A 20,368-nucleotide genomic window follows, 5' to 3' on the forward strand; every position below is an offset into this window, starting at 1 on the left:
GTGTTTATTTGAAATAGAAATCTTTTGTAACATTATAAATGTCTTTACTCTCACTTTTGATGAATTTAATGCATTCATGTTGACCCCATCTTACAAAAATCTTACAGAACCCAAACTTCCGAATGGTAGCGTATTTTGAAAAATGTCTATACATGTCAATATAATGTAAGCCTATGAAGTCCAGTGATTGATATTCATTGTTGTATCATTTAAAGGGCAAAAAACTATGGAGACATTCTTTAAAATAAAAAGATTTGGAACAATATGAAGTAAATATTGACAGTAGTGTCTATCAGTACTATTTCAGTACTATCTCTTGAATATAAAATAGCTGAACTTTAGGTAGCAGAGTGAAAAACATTCAAGTTTGTTCCCTATAGGCTTGTCATGGATGCACGTGTACTACAGATGAAACTTGGCTATTTAGTTAGTTAAAAGCTAAATTTATCTTCATGATACTGTCCCTTCAAGTGCACTGGGCTTCAGTTACCTCCCTCTTCACCTCCCAAATCTTTGGGAGTACAGACAAACAGTGTCTCGAATACACCAGGGACCATATTTCCATTCACGCTGACCTTATTTTACATGTGAATTATATACACTGCAAGACTCCCTGAACCCAGAGTGAACCCGCTCTTGGATCACGGTGTTCATGGAGTTGTCCCAAGTCTTTATGAAAGGCATATGCTTGCATAGGCCTTAATACAAAATGTGGCATACATCTTCATTCTGCACGTCACTGATTACAGTTAAGTGAACATTAGTCACATTCCTGTACGGAAGGTTGCGAGAGGTCATGTTGTCTTCGCAGAGGAAGTTGTTTATACTTAGTTTGATAGTTCAGGAAAGGTTTTGCTAGGTTTACCGTGGTTTTGTTTGTAAAGATTACCTCATGCACTTTCAATACATACCATACAGATTGAGAAACGTGTAGGAGCTGATGTAAATACTCATTTATCATTTGTATGGGCTATTTAATATCTAATTTGTACCATATTCAGGTTATAGTCGCTCATAATTCAGGTTCAAGGGTCTCAATAAATTGCGGTTAGTTCATATTCCTGAGATGTTATGACATGTTTTGCATCATTTGTATTGCGTTTGTTTCCCAGTAGATATATCTGGCCTGTCATAACATATCCACACAGACTTTTATTAGCGTACCTGCAACTCTTTTCGTTTGTCACCGATACGCTCTTGCCAAATCTCTTGTTGGTTTTCACTGACCGCTGTACCCAGCACTCTTTGCCAATTTGTGATTTCATCTGCTTCTCAAAAGCCTGTTTAACAAGGAGTTTGATCTTGATCACAGTGTAGCTTTAGCAAACAAGAAAAGCGCTGTGTCGATTGCTCAAGACAGATTGCAAAAGCTAATGATGAAGGAATGATCTCTGATAATGTAGAATTATATAAATGTTTACAGGTGAGAACATTTTAGTCAAAGGTTGGGTTTACTTCTAAACTGATTAGAAAAATGCTGTATATATTTTAGGTTGTACTTTTTGAATGTTGAATAAAAATAAGGTTAACAATGTTTCTATCTGAACGTCTGTTGCAGGCAGTTTCAAAAGGCAAGAAAACAATATTAAGTGTCAAATGCTGTTGAAAAAATGTTGGTGTGTCATGTAAAACCAGAGAACTGTGAACATGGAACAAGTAGAACGGATAAAACTGCACTATTTCCTATGAGAACCACAGTTAACTCTGTATTTGTGGATATTGTGTGGTCCAAGGAATTTAGTTTTTTTGGCCATTGCGTACAGAGACTTTGTTTGAGAACTCGCTAGCGCAGTTGCATACGTCCAGCTTCCTTAAGAGTGTAGTTAAACGTGAGATATAGGCTGTCAGAAATGGTCTCTGTAAGCAGCAATAAATCAAGACAAGTGCTTTTTTCCGTGACTTTGTCAAGAGAAAGGCGAAGGAACAGACCTGAAGTGATTTCCCTACCATAGCGGTTTCTATTCACGTTATGTTGCGTTTCTTGGATAGACCTCTTTGTGGATGTACTCGTGAATGGACAAAAGTGCAGTGTCAGCGGTGTTCATGATTGATGAGGAGAAAAAATGCAAGAAACATTCCATCCACACCACCCACAAATCATGCATCTTGCATCTTTTCCTGTTTACATCTCAACTGCCCTCACAACATTATTTTGTGTTACTGTACATTATTGTTGCTACTCTATGCTCTGCCTTTCTGAAACGCGTCGATTTTTACAAAGCTCATCGTTCTGAGACACGAGGTGTGCTCTGATTGGGCAGCTATCCAGTGCATTGTGATTGGCCGAATACCTCAAGCGTGTGACGGAAATGTTACGCCTCTTACCACGTTGTGATGGCGTGTCCCGGCGCGACGAGCCTAAAACAATAAAACCCATTATAAACTAGGAATTTGTTGCATTCAGTAAGGACATAATTACTGATTATAATGACTCATAAGGTCTTTTTACATGCTGCGCCGCGTAAATATAACACCATGTCTGCATTTGTGATTGTAGAAACGCCAAACAAGCACTACTCTACACTGCTCAAAACTCGCGTTTGAATAGTCAGCAAGTTAGCAAATTCTTTAAATATTGAAACGTACTTACAGGCTGTGAGTCAGAAGCACCAGACTGTCCTTGCGACGTTGGAATTGCCCCACTTTATAGTGTTCACAGCTGTTCATAGTGCTCACATTGTAGGCTACTCTCTCCCAGGTTCAGGAAATAGTCCTCCGTAAAATGCGCTGCACACACTCGAAAATTTGCATTGTACTGTTCTGGAGCAGTGTTGTAAATATAACTTAACCACTGATTTCTAGTTGTGTACTCATTTGGAAGGCCAGACAAAGTACTTTCGCTTTCACAACAAAACACACAGCGTCTCCACGACATGAAGGCTGCAACAACAATACTACAGCGAGAATAAAAGTTACGCCTTCTTTCATTGCGTATACGTTTGGGTGGTGTTATGCAAATCTTCCCACACCGTGACATAGACATGTGGGTGCGTGTTTGAATGAGCCGTTTTAGGAAGGCGTGGCAGAATCTTAACTTTTATGAAGAATATCTCTTTGGGTCTGAGACTTTAATCTTTGCAACTTTACAGATCTTATCTATGCACAAAAAGCTTGTAACACTCCAAAGAGAAAGGAAAACGTGAAATCACATCATATGACCCCTTTAAAAGATAAAGAAACTCACATATGAGCTGTAAGATGTATTGGTATTTTGGTTTGAATATGTGTTATACACACTGTTAAAAGTACAGCAGATGCCTTCAAACAGTACTTTCACACATGTACTGGCTCCAATTAGGCCTTTATGTCTTCAAAAACATAGAAATAGCTCTCGGGATGCGCATAATTCACAAAATACAAAGCGTATGTAAAAAAGCTGAATTTATTTCAAGTTCAAATGTAACTTGACGTCTTCATATGCAACTTGATGTTTTCATATGCCGTTATGAAAAATAAAACCTCGCTGTAACGGCCCAGTTGGATTTTAAATGCAGTTTTGAAGTTACTGAGAGATTAGTAGTGAAGGCTCAAAAGTTTGGTCTTATGTCAGCTCAACCCATCTTTAATTCAACCAAACCGTCGGGATGACAGCTGTGGCCCCCCATTCTGTCTTAATGTATTATAAGAGTCCAGCCTCAACTCTTTAGCTCCTCATAGCTTTTATCTGGTGGTGTCTGGCTGCCTTTAGCCCTTCGCCATGTACCAGAAATGAGACGTAATCCTCTTGAGTATCGGACCCCTTCCTTCTCCATGCCCTTCACACACTTTCTGCTGTTTTTTTTTTTTCTTCTCAAAGTATATTGGCTATCATGTGAGACCTGAGTCTTTAACCCATCAAATGAGCTTAGGTTTTACTGGTGAGGCAAAGTGTGCTAGATCCCATGATTCATCATTAATCCGTCTCTCCCTTCGGTTTTTCTTCATCTCTCTCTTTCTGTCGCTCACGAGCACAATACACTTGTTCTTTGAGTGAGTTCAGCTTTTCCACTTAACACTTGCCTGTCCTGAGCTCCACTCGCTCTTACAGGATGCATGTTCAAATCCCTCATTAGCCCCAATTCTGCTGTTTATATGAATAAGGACTTTACTTCCATGTGTTATGGGAACTTTTTCTAAATTTCTTATAGATGCCAGAATAATTTCACATCAAGCTAAAAAGACCTCTATAGAGTTATCCAATTTAAAAAGTTAGCCAAACCAAATGTGATAACAGTATCTTATGCTTCCAGGGAGCCGTTTAAATTAAATAGCAGCGATTTTAATATAAAGTTGAAGTTTCATAACCTTTGACCTCCTCCAGTGATGTTCCATAAGCCGAATTTCGAAGAGCAATCAGCAATATTTTTCATACTCTATCTGTCATATCTTTTATTCTACCATATCTTTATATGGCAGTAGTAGTAAGAATAGTATGCAAGTATGCTGTTCCAAATTCAGCCTTAGTGAACATTTTAAGACTTTATAGAAAGCACTCCTGGTGCAAAGAAACCTTCTTTTGACAAAAATCTAATATAGAATTGCATGTTTTTCTGAAAAACAATCCCGGAATGCATGGTGACGAGATCAGTCAAGAGAAGTATTCATTCATTTTTAATTATTATTATTATTATTTTTTTTATCTTTTAGAGTGTTTATGCACTTATTTCATTCAGTATCAAAACATTTTAATAATAATTCAGTATAGTTAAAAATTGACTTTTTTTGTACTCACTGTTTGTGTATTTTTGTGTTTATTATGTGTGTTAATGCATGTTTTTTATACTTTTAATTCATAAAGAAGCGACTGGCTATTGGTGATGCTTTGGATTTAATAAACTAAACCCAAATTATATTATTCGTAACATGTTATTTCAGTACAGAAACAGAAAATAATGATGCTTCGTCTCTTGTTATTAAAGACAGACCGGGACCTCCCAGGTTCACTGATCTGATGTTTTTATAGGTGGCGGTTAGTGACCTATGATGATTATTACCACCGACATGGCAATTAAATACAGTGCAATGCATGCAGTAGTCGAAGTTAAATGGTGCTTACTTTCTTTTTTGGAAAATGCAGTGCTGTAGATTTGCAATTACTGCTAAATTATTAAAGTTAACGGCGACCTAATATTGGCTCTCTGTAATTTAGGGTCATGTACTTGCGTTTTAATGTGGTTCAGTGTCTGTGACCAGTGGCTTCTCTTTGCCCCATCAGCAGATTTCCCCTGTAAGCCGGAAAAATAGAAAAACCATAATTTCCCTAAAGTGTTGCAAAGCTTCAATAGATTTGAGTCCAACACTCTCAAATCTTCCCGTAAGACCTGTAATTTCTGCAGTGCCAACTGGAAGTTGGAACCCTATTCCTTCAGTATTTTCTTCTTTGTCTACTGTTTGTACTTAAGAGAAACATATGTTTTTACATTGTTAAAAATAGGAAATAATTAAATAGAAAATAAATAAATAGTTTATTATTTTTATTTATTTATAAATTTAAAAAAATAAAATGACAAATTTTCATTAATAATTTTAAAGAATTTAATTTATATATTTTGGGTCAGTAAACCTCTCAATATTGCTCTAGCAAGGCTGCATCTGGCTGAGGAAGCATATTGACAATTTAGTACCGAGAGGCCTGCGTTGGAAAGAGGATTCAGAAGCTGCCCCTACAAAGCCAGAACAAAACACACACGGATACGGGCGCCTTTCATGTTACAGGTGCTTTAGAAATCTAGCCTGTTTACTGCTATGATATGAAGACCATATGTAGCCTCACGTGGATGTCCATATAGAGGTGTATTACAGACTGCATAAATCTTCCTGTCTTGAGACCACGTTCTCTGTTATGCACATTCATACTTGTGCTTGAAGTCTTAAAATGCAATTCACAGTATTGCGTAACTTGAGAACAGAAGGATGGAAGTCAAGATGAAAGGGAAAGAGGAAGCGAAAGGGATGATCTTGTAGGAATGTGGGCTTAGCTGAACCATATGACCCCTGAAAGTTGGGAAAAATAGAAAATAAATAGTTTATAATAAAATGTATTTTAATTTCAAATGTATTATTCTTTAATGAAAAAAAAAAGTATTATTATTTAATTAAATGTATTTTATTTTCACCTGAAATTCTTTGGTATTAAAGTTTAATTTTTATAGGTTATTTTAGCAAATTAATAGATTTTACATAATGTTACCTACATATTTGTGTAGTTAGAAACAAGATGAATGAAACAAGTAGGCCAAAGACCAAAATACATCTGAAAGTTGACTTAGACATAAAAATACAATATACAATAATTATACTAATAATAATTTTTCTAAAACCATTTTTTTGTGGATGTAAACAAGTCCCTGTGGGCAAGGAGAAATAATATTAGGCTACTCAATAACCATTTTCATCCAATAATGTCGTAGCTTAATGATCCAAGTGGATAATCGGTGGATAATTTTCACTGATTATTTAATTTTATTTGGAAATATGTCTCATTAAGCCTGGTTTATACTCGACGCGTCCGCAAGTTCGCTTGGGTGCGCGCGCCAAATATGACGTCATCGCGGTGTTAGCAGAAGTTCGCTTTGGGTGAGCGCGACCTCATTTTGCGTGGCGGTGTGCACGACATTTTTTGAGCGAACAGTTCGCACGGCGCCGCAGTCAACATGAACAGCTTATATTTTCTTTGTAATTTTTATAATAGTTTTAAAATAATTATTCAAATGTCTGTAGCACTGTAACTATAGCAAAGTATTCTATGCACCACAAAACAATGTGTCTGTAATATATTGTATTCAGAATAAAACAATATTTATCAACATTGCTCTTTTGAACTGTTGTTATATCTTCTCATTTTATATAACATAACAAAGACATCACATGGGTTAATCTATGGCAAAGTACATTTTGCAGTCCCTAACCTTTATAGAAGTGTTACATTTGCAAAACACTGTAGGTTTCAACTTATATACATTATAACATTAATCTTGTATTTGAACAGTTACACCTACTTGAGCCTCAACGTGGCAATATTTTTGTCTAACTTGTACTCTAATAATGTGGTCTAATTTGAAATGTTAGAATAAGAAATAAGACATCCTGCAATTCCAACACTGTCGAATAACCCACATACCGTTAACTATACTGCAATATGTAGAAATGTGTCTGCATTATGCACAGAAATGAAAGAGTGAACAAAAAGTTTGATGTAAAATTTTAATAAATCAACAAACAATAGTCCATCTTGAATGATCTGACGTAATTCCGGTAAAATTCCTACTTCTCGTCTACTTCCTGCGGATTTAAAGGACGATTTCGTTTGTGCGCCCCCTGTCGTTTCAAAGAATATCTCAACGGCGAACACGTCAAGTATAAACGCCTCGTCCGTTTGGGGAGGTTCGCGCGTAGTCAGCGGAGGCTCGTGAAGTGGAGCCAGGCGCGAGTATAAACGAGGCTTTACGCAGTTTAAATGGACTACAAATTGAATGTTTTGTGTTGTCTTTAAGGTTTATGATATAAGACTTCCAAGATCTCTTGTGATTCAGCATTTGACTCTCATATAAAGCTTAGCAAACACAAGGTATTTAGTGTGGTGTTCATCAGCGTGAACCTCGTGGACATGTTCTCATTATTGCATCTCGACTCAATTAAACAGAAGTGGAAGAGGCCACTGAGTCAGGTTACGGGTCAAGTCTCTGGAGAGCTGCAAACCGGCTGTCAGCAAGTTTTTGAGCATGTGTATAAGCTGGGCTGGATGGTTTAAAAGTGTGTGTGTGTGTGTGTGTGTGTGTGTGTGTGTGTCAACTGCTAGAGATTTACCTACACCATTTATACCATGCTAGATATATTCATGGCATAAGACTGCTTCACTTTATTTGCATAGAGCAGATCTAGCCTCTACATGTCAAGATGAGAAGAAACTGGTTGTTAAAGGTTGTTTATGACTGCATTAATATAGAATTGAATTGATGATTGAAGACTGAAAACAGGGCTCATCCAATCAGAATTTAGAGTCCATCTTGGTGCAGGTGTGTGTTGCACGTGTTTAATTTCCTTTTGCATGTATTGCTTGAGTGTTTTGTGACGGATATGGCCTGAAAGACAAATTGCCCAGCATGTGTGTGTTGTTATAACCCGTCCCCTCTTAAACGCCATCAGTCACTGCGTGCACACTGTCATCATTGGAAATCAAACACACACGTCCTTTCTAGATTTGTATGGCCATCTCTTTCATATGCCTAAGCTGTTGCATGTAATGTTTTCATGGAGATAACAATATATACCCTGACATTGAAAAACCCAGATGTCTTAACTCAAAACTGTGACCCGTCTAAAGTCATATGAGTGACGAATCACTCGTAACAATAGAGCAGGCTGTGATAGAGACTATGATTTATGAGAAACACCAGGCTCAGTGAAAAAGAAATGTTTTTAGATGAAAAAGCCACTTCAGAAAAATGGCAAAGTAACAGTTGAATCTGATCCCAGCCTGGGATGGGGTTGTGTGGTTCAGACAATCCTCAAGGATTCTGAATTCATTCTGACGGTTCTACTATAGGATTAGGCTTTAAACAGCACTGTCTCATATTAAGGCTGAAAAATGATATTTGTGCTCACTGAAAACTTTCCATTGCTGGGTTTCTCCTTTAATAAGGACTCGAGTTGGAGAGATGACTAAAGATCATTTGCTTTATTCAGAGGCAGGAGATATTGCATATACTTAATTACAGAGGCAGATGAGAATAACAGATGCAAAAATAGCATTTGAATTTTAAAAATAGAACATTTGAAAAAAGGAAACATTATATGGACATGGATTTCTTGTATTTCATGGAAGACCGTTTGACTTGGAAAATTTCACTACATAACCATTGGGTTTATGCTAGGTTTCACTACCCATTTAAAAGTTTAGGTTCTGTAAGATTTATTTATTTATTTTTTGTTATGAATACTTTTATTAAGGATACATAAAATTGATAAAAAGTGATAAAGATTTTAACCTATTACAGTTTTTTTTTTCTTTGGAATAAATGCTGTTCTTCTGAACTTCCTGTTCATCAAAGAATCCTTAAAGAAATCTGTCATGGGTTCCACAAAAAATATTAAGCAGTACAACTGTTATCAACATTGATAATAATAAGAAATATTTCTGAAGCATCAAATTAGCAAATTAGATCTTATGACACTGAAGACTGGAGTAATGGCTGCTGAAAATTCAGCTTTGCTATCACAAAAATAAATTTAAATATTTAAATAAATATTTAAAGATCTGTAAAAAAAAATTTAACAGTTATTAAAATTTTAGATTTTTAATGTATTTTTGATCAAATATATGCAGCCTGCTATCTGCTTTCAAACATATTAAAAATTCTTATTGACCCCAAACTTTTGAACATTATTGTATTTATAAAAGAAAAAAAGATATATCCCAAGGTGCTATAATTCAAGAAAATGTTAGAATATTTTGCTAGTTCTTTCCTGTTTCTTGTATTACTTGAAACTGATCTGGACATCTCAGTTATCCTGTCTCATTGCAGGTAGATACAGACACCCACCATGTGGTACGTGCTTGGGTCGCACATAAAAGACAGAATGGATAGTGTTGGGGTTAAAGGTCAAAGGGGGGCAGGTGGCCGTTTAGCTGACCTTTGATCCCAGACCTCACATGGCAGTCACGCCCACGACTGATCAGATTAGATTTAGTTTAATCTGCCACGAGGAGGCAATATAAAACATAACCGAGCACTTAGCCTTTGCAGTGGGACAGCTAAATTGTTTTATATCATTAAATGGGTTCATTATTCAGTTCCCTGACATGTCTTATCTCTTCAAAGTAATAAATAGTCAAAACCACAGTCACACATTATATTTGCGTTTTTAAAAGGCTTAGGTGAGATTGTGGTTTGTACTGGTTTGTATATACAAAGGGAATGTGAATACTACGTCACCAAATTAATATTCCTGAGCCAATCTGATAACTAACTGATCGTTCCTACTCTTCTGGCTGCACGTATGAACCCTGAAACATTTTCAGTGACGTATCTCTCTATCTAGAGAATGTGTGATATCACGATCCCCACTTGTGTCTGACACGTTCTCTGGCTGTGTGCGATCAGATAAAATGTTATATCATCAGATCTGTGATACATTAGGATTGAGTGTGTGGATGCCCTGTTGTGCCTCAGTTTGTTTGTCATAGGGAATGTGTTATCGCCCCTCGTACCATTAAGCAACCTCATAAATGATGCAGAGCATGCAGACTTCTTATTGAACACATTTTTGCTGAAGGTTTGTTACATCTCTCACTGCAGGCAACTCTGAACTCAGAGGACACAGTGTTAAAACGTTCAATATGTGATGTTCAATATGTAAAGTTTATATATGTAAGATATTTCTATGAATTTTAAATGCTCGTGAGTGTCAAAAATTTCCTCCAAGAGAGGGATGCTGTGAAGACCTGAAGACTTCATCATCTTTTTTCAAGTGAAACTGATGTTTTTTTGTAATGACAATCACAGATTGTAATGACAAATTTTGCAGAACTTTAAAAGTGCATAATGTTATAATTATTAGCATCACTTACTCACCTACAGTGAATGGGTGCCGTCAGAATGAGAGTCCAAACAGCTGATAAAACATCACAATAATCCACAAGTAGTGTAAGTAATCAATAAGTTGCGTGTTTGTAATAAACAAATACAACAAAATAATCTGCATCTTGGATGGCCAAATTAACATTTGGATGAAGTATTCCTTTAAACCACATAAAAATGAAATCAGAATGACCTTTTAATTGTTTTTGCAGCTGAGTAAATCATCTTTAAGACATCTTCTGTATATTTCAGACACAGACCTATAATAACGGTCATATCCTTTTACAGTTTAACTCATGTACTCATGGCTGACCCTCAGGTTAAGTGCATTTGGCTTTTCTTTTCGAAAGACTAGCAGACAGTTTGTATGTACAAATTCCATATTCGCAAGAATCATGAATCAGAATCAGATCTGTTTATTTGAATATAAGCAGGCTTATACATCAGAAGTGAGTCGATCCTTAGGATAGTCATCACTAATGATGGAAGAAAAGCACTCATGTTCTATCATCCATATGCAGACAGAAACCTTAAGACAGTGCTACAGAAACAAGTGATACTTTTATCTTAAGTAAATTTCAAATCCCCACAGGGTGATACCGTGATGGAATGGGAGGATGCTGAAGATTTGAGGATGTTTTATGTAGGTCTGGACTAGGATGGAAGAGATTGTTTATAAGATGCCTCAAGAAGTGCATCATCTCAGTGACTCAACTATAACTGTGCTGTAAATTAACAGGGGGTGAATTAAGTGATGTAGAGAGTTTGTTGAGCTTGTCTAGTTGATTTAGGATGAAGTGCATCCAAAGGCCAACAGCATCATCCACCAGTTTGCCCTCTGCACAAAATGAGATACAGTACATGAAAACAGTACTACAAGGCTTCAATCGGTCAAAATAATCTTGGAAGGTTTTTTTTTTGTTGTTGTTGTTTTTTTTTTTTGTATCACTGGAATATTAGTTTTTTTTTTTTTTTTTTTGTAGTTTTGTGTTTTATTATAGCTTTTTTAATATGTCTATATAGGTTTTATTCATTTTTATTTGAGTTATTTTAGTACACAAAGTTAACTGAAAATTAGAAAATAAATAGCTGAAATAAAATATATATTTTTTTAAAAATATTTTTATTTCAGCTGACATTTATTTAAAGTAACAAAAGTGCTTTTCGTGGTTTTGGTTTTAGTTAACTATAATAACCCTGATCATCACAAATATGTTAGAAAATTAATTATCAGGAAGAGCTTTTGTATGACACACAAAAAGCTATTTTGAAAAATGTGTGTAATTAATTGTAATTGTTTATTTGTTCATACAATGAAAGTCACTGGGGTTCAATGTTGTTATGGATCCCAACGTTGATGAAAATATCTTCTTTTGTGTTCGATAGATGAGAGACAGTCAGGATTAGAGCAACATGAGGGTGAGTAAGTCATTATGTAATTTTTCATTTTTGGATAACCTATCCCTTTAAGAAAGAGCTGTCTTCATACTAGAATGATTGAAATCCCCCATGAGGAAAAACCCATAACAGAGAAGAGCATTTCCAGGATTTCACTCTCCAAAGTATCCTGCATTGCTTTTGTATTTGTCTAGGGTAAGATATATATATATATATATATATATACTCTGATATAAACATAGTGTAAAGCTTGCAGGAAGAGTCAAAGGTTGTGCAAAAGCTGTTTAAATATTTTTGATCTGGAATGTAGTGGCTGGACATAGCAGTTCTATCTGGGCACCAGCTGTTGTTTCGTGAGAAAACACACGCCATTTCTTTTTGTTTTCTCGCTGAAAAGGCGGCTGGGATCTGCCTGAAGCAGATGTAATACACAACACTGTTTGTGTATTACAAAACACAGAGGTGTGTGTGTGTGTGTGTGTGTGTGTGTGCATGCGTGTGTGTGTGTTAAAACGGCACTAAACAATTTGTTTTGCTTACCAGTGATGTAATGTTGGCATCTTCAGCCAGTGCACCTTCAAGAGTTTTGCTGATCTTAGCTAGTTTATGTTGGTCTAGGTGGTCTGGCAGACTGGTTTCTAGCTGGTTGGTCAGTTTGAAAGAGTCCAAAACTCCTTTAAAACACTCAAACCAGACTGGTAAACCTTAGACTGTTTTTTTTTTTAAGTAGGGGATGGAATAATTGGCAGATACTGAAGCACAAACTCTGTCTCTGAGCTTTTGGAGCTCTTCATGAGTGTGAAAAAATAGCATTGTGGCGACAAAAACCAGAAGTTAACACGTAGCAGAGACTGTAAACTCTCTGTCTGCCAATACAGTGAAACTTGGATGACTGAAAAATAAGAGAGAATGCATCAAACTACACAGTGGTTGATAGGCTACCTCCTGTTTTTTGGATTTATTTGTCAAGAGAGTGATTTATTCGTCTCCACTCAATGCTATATATTACGTACAGCTTATTTTACAATATCATTATGCAATTAACTCAGTATAATGAAAGAAGTGTGCTTGTATTTATGTGACAATAGCATAAGTTACATTCTGATCACTCATCATTATAAATGTTTAGGCTTAAGTTAAATATTTCCCAGTGTAACATGCGTGCAAAAGTTCATAAATGGTTGATGCAGACAGATATAGATTATTTTATATCTGAGAAGAGAGGTTTAGTTTTTTTATTTTTCATTTTCAAACGTATTTGCAGCTGTGCTCGCCTTGTACATACAAATGTGCATTAGTCACCTCATCTATCATAATGCACACCACCCAGATTCGTGTCACACCTTATAATATGCCAAACATTAATACTTTCCAAGCTGTAAGAAACTGTGAATCTCTATTGCATGTTTTTTATTACAGGATGTCTACCGACTTTGGCCTAACAGATTCAGTTTTTTGTGTCGCTTTTAAAAGCAACTTCACCGTCATTTTTCACAGAGGTCATTATTCCTCTAGCGACCATGTGTAGGCTGCTAAATGAATAGTCTGTTTACTTGCGCGAACAAGTGCCAGTGAAACCGAAGAAATTGATCTAAACACACTCTGGCCTGTGCCGTCTCCTTCGCCAAACTGTGTGTTTTTCTATACTCGACCCTGGCTTGAACCGGAGGAGGAATGACCTCCGCTGGGACCATCCCACTGCTCTAAAAACAGTCGTCTGAGGGCTGCGGCCCAGAGCGTCGTAGCACGGCTTGGCACACGCCAGTAAGCAGCCCCAGCGGGCCTCACAGAAAGCCGTGTTTATCGGCCAGTGGCACGGGCCCATGTGTGTTTATAGGGACTGCTCCAGAGAGCTGATATTAACTGTGTGACCTAAACAGTTATTTTAAAATGATAGCGTCCGGCCCACCACACACAGTAATGGCCCTCTGTACCAAATGTGGCTGGTTCAGATCTTAACTTGTTTAGGGGTCGTTGTGCACTGTAATCACACATATATTGTTTTTGAGATTAAAAGATGTAGGAAAAATAATGGACAGGCAGGATAAAAGAACCTTGGAATGGGTAATGACAACTTTGCTTAAAGTGCCCCTATTATATCATTTTGAATATTGCCTTTCATGCAGTGTGTGATGTAGCAGCATGTGAATGCAAATAGTGCTGTCAAACGATTAATCGCGATTAATCGCATCCAAAACAAAAAAAAGTTTTTGTTTACATAACGTGTGTGTACTGTGTATATTTATTGTGTATATATAAATACACACATGCATGTATTTGAAAATATTTAAGAAAAATATGTTATGTTTATATATTTAGATATAATATAAATTATATGAATATAAATATATACATGTAAATACTTTCAAAATATTTACTGTATGTGTGTGTATTTATATATGCATAATAAATATAGACAGTACACACAGTAATCTGCCAGTGGAGTAAGCAAAATAATCATGTTTTCTGTTTGAAATAAGATTATTTTGCTTACCCCACTGGCAGATTATTTTGCTTTGTTTGCTGAAAACAAGACAATAATTTTTACTTGTCTAGAAAATCCTTCTTGATTTAAGAATTTTTAGATATTTTGACTGGAAACAAGAAAAAAATCTAAGTAAGGAAAGCATTTTTTGCAGTGAATTAATTGTAGTGCTTCAACTCAAACTAAACTAACTAGGCAACATTTCTCATTTTTGTTTAGTTCTTCATCTAATATTTACATTTTATAGTTTTAATTTTTTTTGGTTTTAGTTAACAATAATAACCCTGATATATATTCAATGTAATGAACATATTGAATATATTTCATCATTTTGATTAAAACCAACTGTTTGTTTAACTTATTTACTAAGCACAATGATTTCTTATGCCATGTTAACTGTGTATGACTTTCTTTCGTCTGTCAAACCCAAAAGAAAACATTTATAAGAATGTTTTTGTCCATGTTATCAAAGTCAATGAGGTCTTAAATAATGCTGGACTCCATTGTATGAAAACCCACAAAACATTTAAAAAAAAAAAATCTCCACAGAAGAAAGAAACCAAAACCAAATAGGCTTTTAAACAGAATTGTGGTGTAAATAGGAGTTTCCATTCCCATACTCTGCAGCAAGATGAACTCAGTGTGCCAGTTTGTGATGAGCTTGAGGCAAGCGAGTGCTTTTCTCTCCAGCAGAGACTGTGATTAAAGCCTGCTGAACTTAAAGAGCGTGTTTGTGAAGTGGTCTCCAGGTCCCTGTGCAACAGTAAAGCACCTTTCCATTGTCATATGTATCTGGACCATGAAGTGCCTGCAGCCACAGAGAGAAAGCAAGAGTTTACTGCCCTCCATTTCAGGAACTTGTTTCAGAGTGTCATGCACAAACAATGGAATCATGGAATTTTCTGCTCAGGGAACATTTCTATAGAGGTTGTAAGAAGCTGATGATGTCAGATGTGAATAGAAATATTTTGAGCCTAGAGGTTAGTGCATATGGAACGACACATTGTGAGTAAGCAATGTGAGCTGGAATTTGTCTTTTCATGGTTCCCATCTCCTGTCTCACTATTTCTATCAACAAAGTGGCAAAAACGTATTTAAAAGATATTAAAAACTACATTTTTATAGAAAATGTGATTTGTGCATGCGTCTACAAAACTTGCGAACACAATCCCAAGATGGTCTGTGAGGTTGTCAGTGTGTTTAGTGTGTAACATCTTAAGCGTGTTGAGATAGTGTTGTGGTCTGTTCTCATCAAATTTTAAATTTGTAGTTTGTTCGAATTACGTGTTTGATGACAGCTGTAAAGTAAAAACATTGCATCTTTTGTAGAAGGTCTTTTTGATTGAAATACATTTAAATTCATACCTTACTTGGCATGTTTATAGTTCCAAATTACTTTTCCTTTAAACTCACAATAGCTCTTTTTCAATAAATAAGACCCATGCCACAGAGGAATGAGCCTAATTTTTGGGGGAAATGTTGTTTGTTTTCTCATAAATATATGCTTTGAAAGTTGATTTACAAATTGAAAACAACCATGAACAAATCAAAGACATCTGGCCATGACAACAACCCAGTATTCATGCATCTTTAGGAGGAGAACACAATCATGATTGCTATAACTCAAAAACACACTCAGAAACAGATACAGTATACTGTATATAATGTATATAAGCTGATAATGGAATGGCATAATGGAAACAGATGAGTGGAAGAATGTTTCAAATGAAATCCATATGTATTTATTTATTGTAATTTTACCTTGTATATAAAATTTTCATATTTAAATAATATATAATAATTTTTACACTTTTGATATTTTTTTTAAAGGGTTACTACACCCCAAAATGAAAATTTTGTCATTAATCATTTACTCCCATGTCGTTCCAAACCCGTAAAAGCTTTGTTCGTCTTCGGAACACAATTTAAGATATTTTGGATGAAAACTGGGAGGCTTGTGACTGTCCCATTGACTGCCAAGTAAATAACACTGTCAAGGCCCAGAAAAGTATGAAAGGCATCATCAAAATAGTCCATCTGCCATCAGTGGTTCAATCTGAATTTAATGAAGCGACGAGAATACTTTTTGTACGCAAAGAAAATAAAAATAACGACTTTATTCAACAATTCGTCTCATCTGCGTAACCGTAGCGCCATTTTGGAGAGTATCCGCTGGACGCAAACAGAGTACGCTGTTCTGTGTCAGCCGCACCACACGGATACATTTTCTACGTTTATTTACGCTTTGATTTGAACAAAAACAGCATATCCGTGTGGTGCGGCTGACACAGAACAGCGTACTCTGTTTGCGTTCTCTGGGCCTTGACAGTGTTATTTACTTGGCAGTCAATGGGACAGTCACAAGCCCCCCGGCTTTCATCCAAAATATCTTAAATTGTGTTCCGAAGACGAACTAAGCTTTTACGGGTTTGGAACGACATGGGGGTAAGTGATTAATGATAAAATTTTCATTTTGGAGGGGAGTAACACTTTAAGTAAAAAATAAGGCAAATTATTGCTGTTTTGGAACTGTCTTGCCAAAATCTACACCAAAATTGTTGTTTTTATTAGAAGAAAAGCAATTTAAAAAGGAAATAGATTTGGGTCTGCTAATAAAAATGTTGCTCAGTGTTTCAGGAAAAGAGAATTGTGAAAAAGTACCTCCCTTTCCATTTGATGCAAATCCAGTATCTCCTGGCTAGGAATATGCAAATTATTTCACTGTCAGTAGCCACTCACAGATCACTTTGGAACGACAATAGAAAGTAGACAACCTGATCTGGCTCCCTCTGCTGTGCTGTGCAACATTAAAACCAGGCCAGATTGAGTTCAGGAGAACGGCTATTAGCTTTTGCCTTGAGGACATTTATGAGTGATGTGGCCAGTGACTCCTACTGACCAGCATCTAAAATGACATTTCACTGAAAGCAATATGTCTAGTAGTCCAATGATGTGTACATAATGTCAAGTCCACTTGCATTCCATGTATTTTCATGTAGGCCACAGACAATTTTACCACTATCATACTTTAAAGCACTGACCGTACTACATTTGACCCGTATAAAAGCTGTGCTCTCTGACTTTTTTCAAGGAAGGCATGCGAAGGCTGCAATCCATCGGAAAAACCCTGCTGTTCTCTGCAACTGGCCTCTCAACAAACCCATCCAACACGGGTGCCAGGCGGCAGGGCTGCGGGTGGAATTTGCTACCGTGTGCGTGTTGTGTTTGTGCACGCAGTCCTGCGAGGGAGTTATTGACCAGCAGAGCGGTGCCATAAGCCACATCAGTACCGTTAGATCCCATAGCGAGCATGGTTCGCATTATTCCATCTTTGCTGACATCCCTTCAGCATCCCACTAAACTCTCAGTGCAATTCATCTGGGTTCATTCAAGTTTCTGAAGAGTGGAGTTGGTTTATAGCTTCAAAGGTCAGCAATATGCCTGAAATAAATAAGCTATTTGGCCCATTTTTCCAAATGAGTGTGGTCAAAAATAAAATAAAATAATAAGAATTAATTAATTAATTAATTAAATCCACACTTTTTTAATACATTTTTTCATTTATTTTATTTTATATATTTATTATAACATCAATATCCACATCCGCTTAGCAGGTTGTTGTTCAGATCACCGTCTCATATGATTTTGCCATTTCTTTTTCTGTCTTTTTAACAAAAACATTGGCTTTCATGCTTGTGTGAAAACGTAAAAGAGCCGTGTCTCTTATGTGGCATTTCAAAAACAACCGGTGAGGCCATTGAATTGACAGTGATTGGAACTCTAGCACAGAGCTTCTTCTGAGAAGTAAGGCGTGATGGGGTCAGTGCAAAGGGTCACCCAGCGTACATTTCCAGAGGTGCTTTTGGCATGTTTATTGTTCCTGTTAAAATGACCACTGGAAATGCTTGGTCTTTTAATTCTCATGGGGAAGATTTGTCAGAGGTGGCACGAGTCTTAGTTTTGATAGGGTTGGCTTCCTGCTCACTCTGAGCTTCAGTAGACCTTAGAGAGGTCAATAGTAAACACAGCCAGCTCTTAAAAACATCTTATACAAGTAGATAACCTGCCTGTAAAAAAACAACTTAATCAGAAGCTGTAGTAACAGTCTGTCTGATTTAATAATGGAATATAAAATAATATAAAAGTTTGTGTGTAATAAATTCTAATATAAAAATGTATGTGTATTAAACTCTGGGTAATTTCTCAGTTCAAACTGGTCTGCAAATAATTTGACATTAATTTGACTAATTAATTGGCACATCATTTAATTAATTACATTACAATTAATTTTTTTATTTTTATTTATTTTTGTGACTTGGGATATAGTACATGACTCAAATGGACTACTGTTAAGATATTTTTAGGTTTTTGTACTTTTTAGGGCCTTATGGACATGCTCATTGTGAATTTGTTATGAAATCATTGTATGGAAAGAACTAAAATAATATTTTTGTGTTTCATGGAAGAAATAACTGCCTCTGGGTTTGGAACATCATGAGGGAGAATAATTACTGACAGAATTTTCATTTTTGAGTCTAATTTGATCTCTTGACTAAACTGCACAGACATTGTCTGCACATCATTGTTTATTCAAATGTATTTTCAAACATTTATTTGAATGTCACATTCTCTGAAAGCACATCAAGTTATTATTATTACCCCGAGTCCATTTTGAGCCCATAACTCCTCTTGCAGCCATTAACCCCTCTGTCTCTGCTTCTCCTCTCTGATATCCCCGATCTATCACTTTTCTCTGTACATGGTTTGGTGCCTAAATCACCTCCAGCTGTGGAGGCCAGATGAAAGACAAACACTCACAGTTATGGAGACATGAGAGAAAACGGGGAAACCGTACTCTATAGTCCCTCCGCACCGGTCCTCCTGGTGTCATTAGTCCTCTTTATGCTGAATTGGCCCTTCTGTGATCTTCTGCCAAAAAACTGCACCTTACCCCAGCCCGAAAGTACCTGCTGCTACCCCTCCCCGTCACCGTCAAGGCCAGAGATGAAAAGCTCGAAGCTGTGTTATTTTAGAAACCAACACCTTTCAAAATTCTTCCAACCCTAATATTTACATCCAAAACTCCGGCCTTTACACCATACCTGACATAAATTGTGGTCGACTACCAGAATACGAGTCTGCATCTGATAAAAAGGCGAAACATGACCAGTCCGTGTCAGCTGCTTCTTTTGACCCCGAGACTTTTTGACTCTTTCTGGACATTTCCTGATGATAGTGTCCTGGCGGACGGCTCGTACCGGGATGGAGCCCAGCTTCCTTGCATGAAGAAATAATTAGAGTGCTCAGTGATCTTGACATGTATGTGATGTTTTACAGGCATCCCATTATACTGCAGATCCCTTTTAATGGACATCTGGAAAGTGCCGCGTACTTCACAGATCTGGAGGAGTGCTCCGATGATGTCATGCCGATCCATTACTCAAAGGAAGGAAATATGTACAAGTGATGTTTGCTAATACGAAAGCGCCATACTGCGCCCATTGACAGCTTGTTCTGAGGTGTAACGTTGCAGTAGATGCAGGTGACCTTTGGGGTTACTGCCAGCCACTTGAAAGCGCGTCATAAAAAAATTCACTACGGATAGATTGCATCTGGTATGTTTCATAACACGTGTCTGTGTTATGTTATTTGCTGTTTTTGCCCAAATAGACGTCCTTTGGTGATTTTTGAGCAATGCTTGGCAGTGAGTGAATGCAGTGAATCTGTTATGTTTTATCAAGCTGGAAGCTGTTTTGACAGCGGGGTAGCTTATTGGAAGATGTGATTGTCAGAAAAACAGTGATAAACAGCAGTATTTAAAGGGATAGTTCAACTAAAAATGAACGTCATTCACTGTCATCTCATTTCAAAACCACATGACTTTTTGGAACACAAAAGGAGATCGTTTAATTATATGTGCATTAAC

At 36.6% G+C, this 20,368-nt stretch overlaps 1 protein-coding gene across 6 annotated transcripts in view; it reads left to right on the plus strand.

Annotated features, from left to right (window-relative positions):
* dchs1a (dachsous cadherin-related 1a) overlaps positions 1-20,368 on the plus strand; it is a 140,541-nt gene that overhangs the window by 88,629 nt on the left and 31,544 nt on the right. The window contains exon 2 of one of the 6 annotated variants that reach the window (XM_058744351.1): positions 11,946-11,978. The exons of the other annotated variants lie outside the window; for them this stretch is intronic. Within the exon in view, the coding sequence (XP_058600334.1) occupies positions 11,973-11,978 (6 nt within the window). The 5' untranslated portion in view covers positions 11,946-11,972. The remainder of the gene's footprint in view (positions 1-11,945; positions 11,979-20,368) is intronic. 6 annotated transcript variants of the gene reach the window in all.

Source organism: Onychostoma macrolepis, chromosome 15 (genome assembly GCF_012432095.1).
Source record: "Onychostoma macrolepis isolate SWU-2019 chromosome 15, ASM1243209v1, whole genome shotgun sequence".
In the NCBI taxonomy this organism is placed as follows: Eukaryota; Metazoa; Chordata; class Actinopteri; order Cypriniformes; family Cyprinidae; genus Onychostoma; species Onychostoma macrolepis.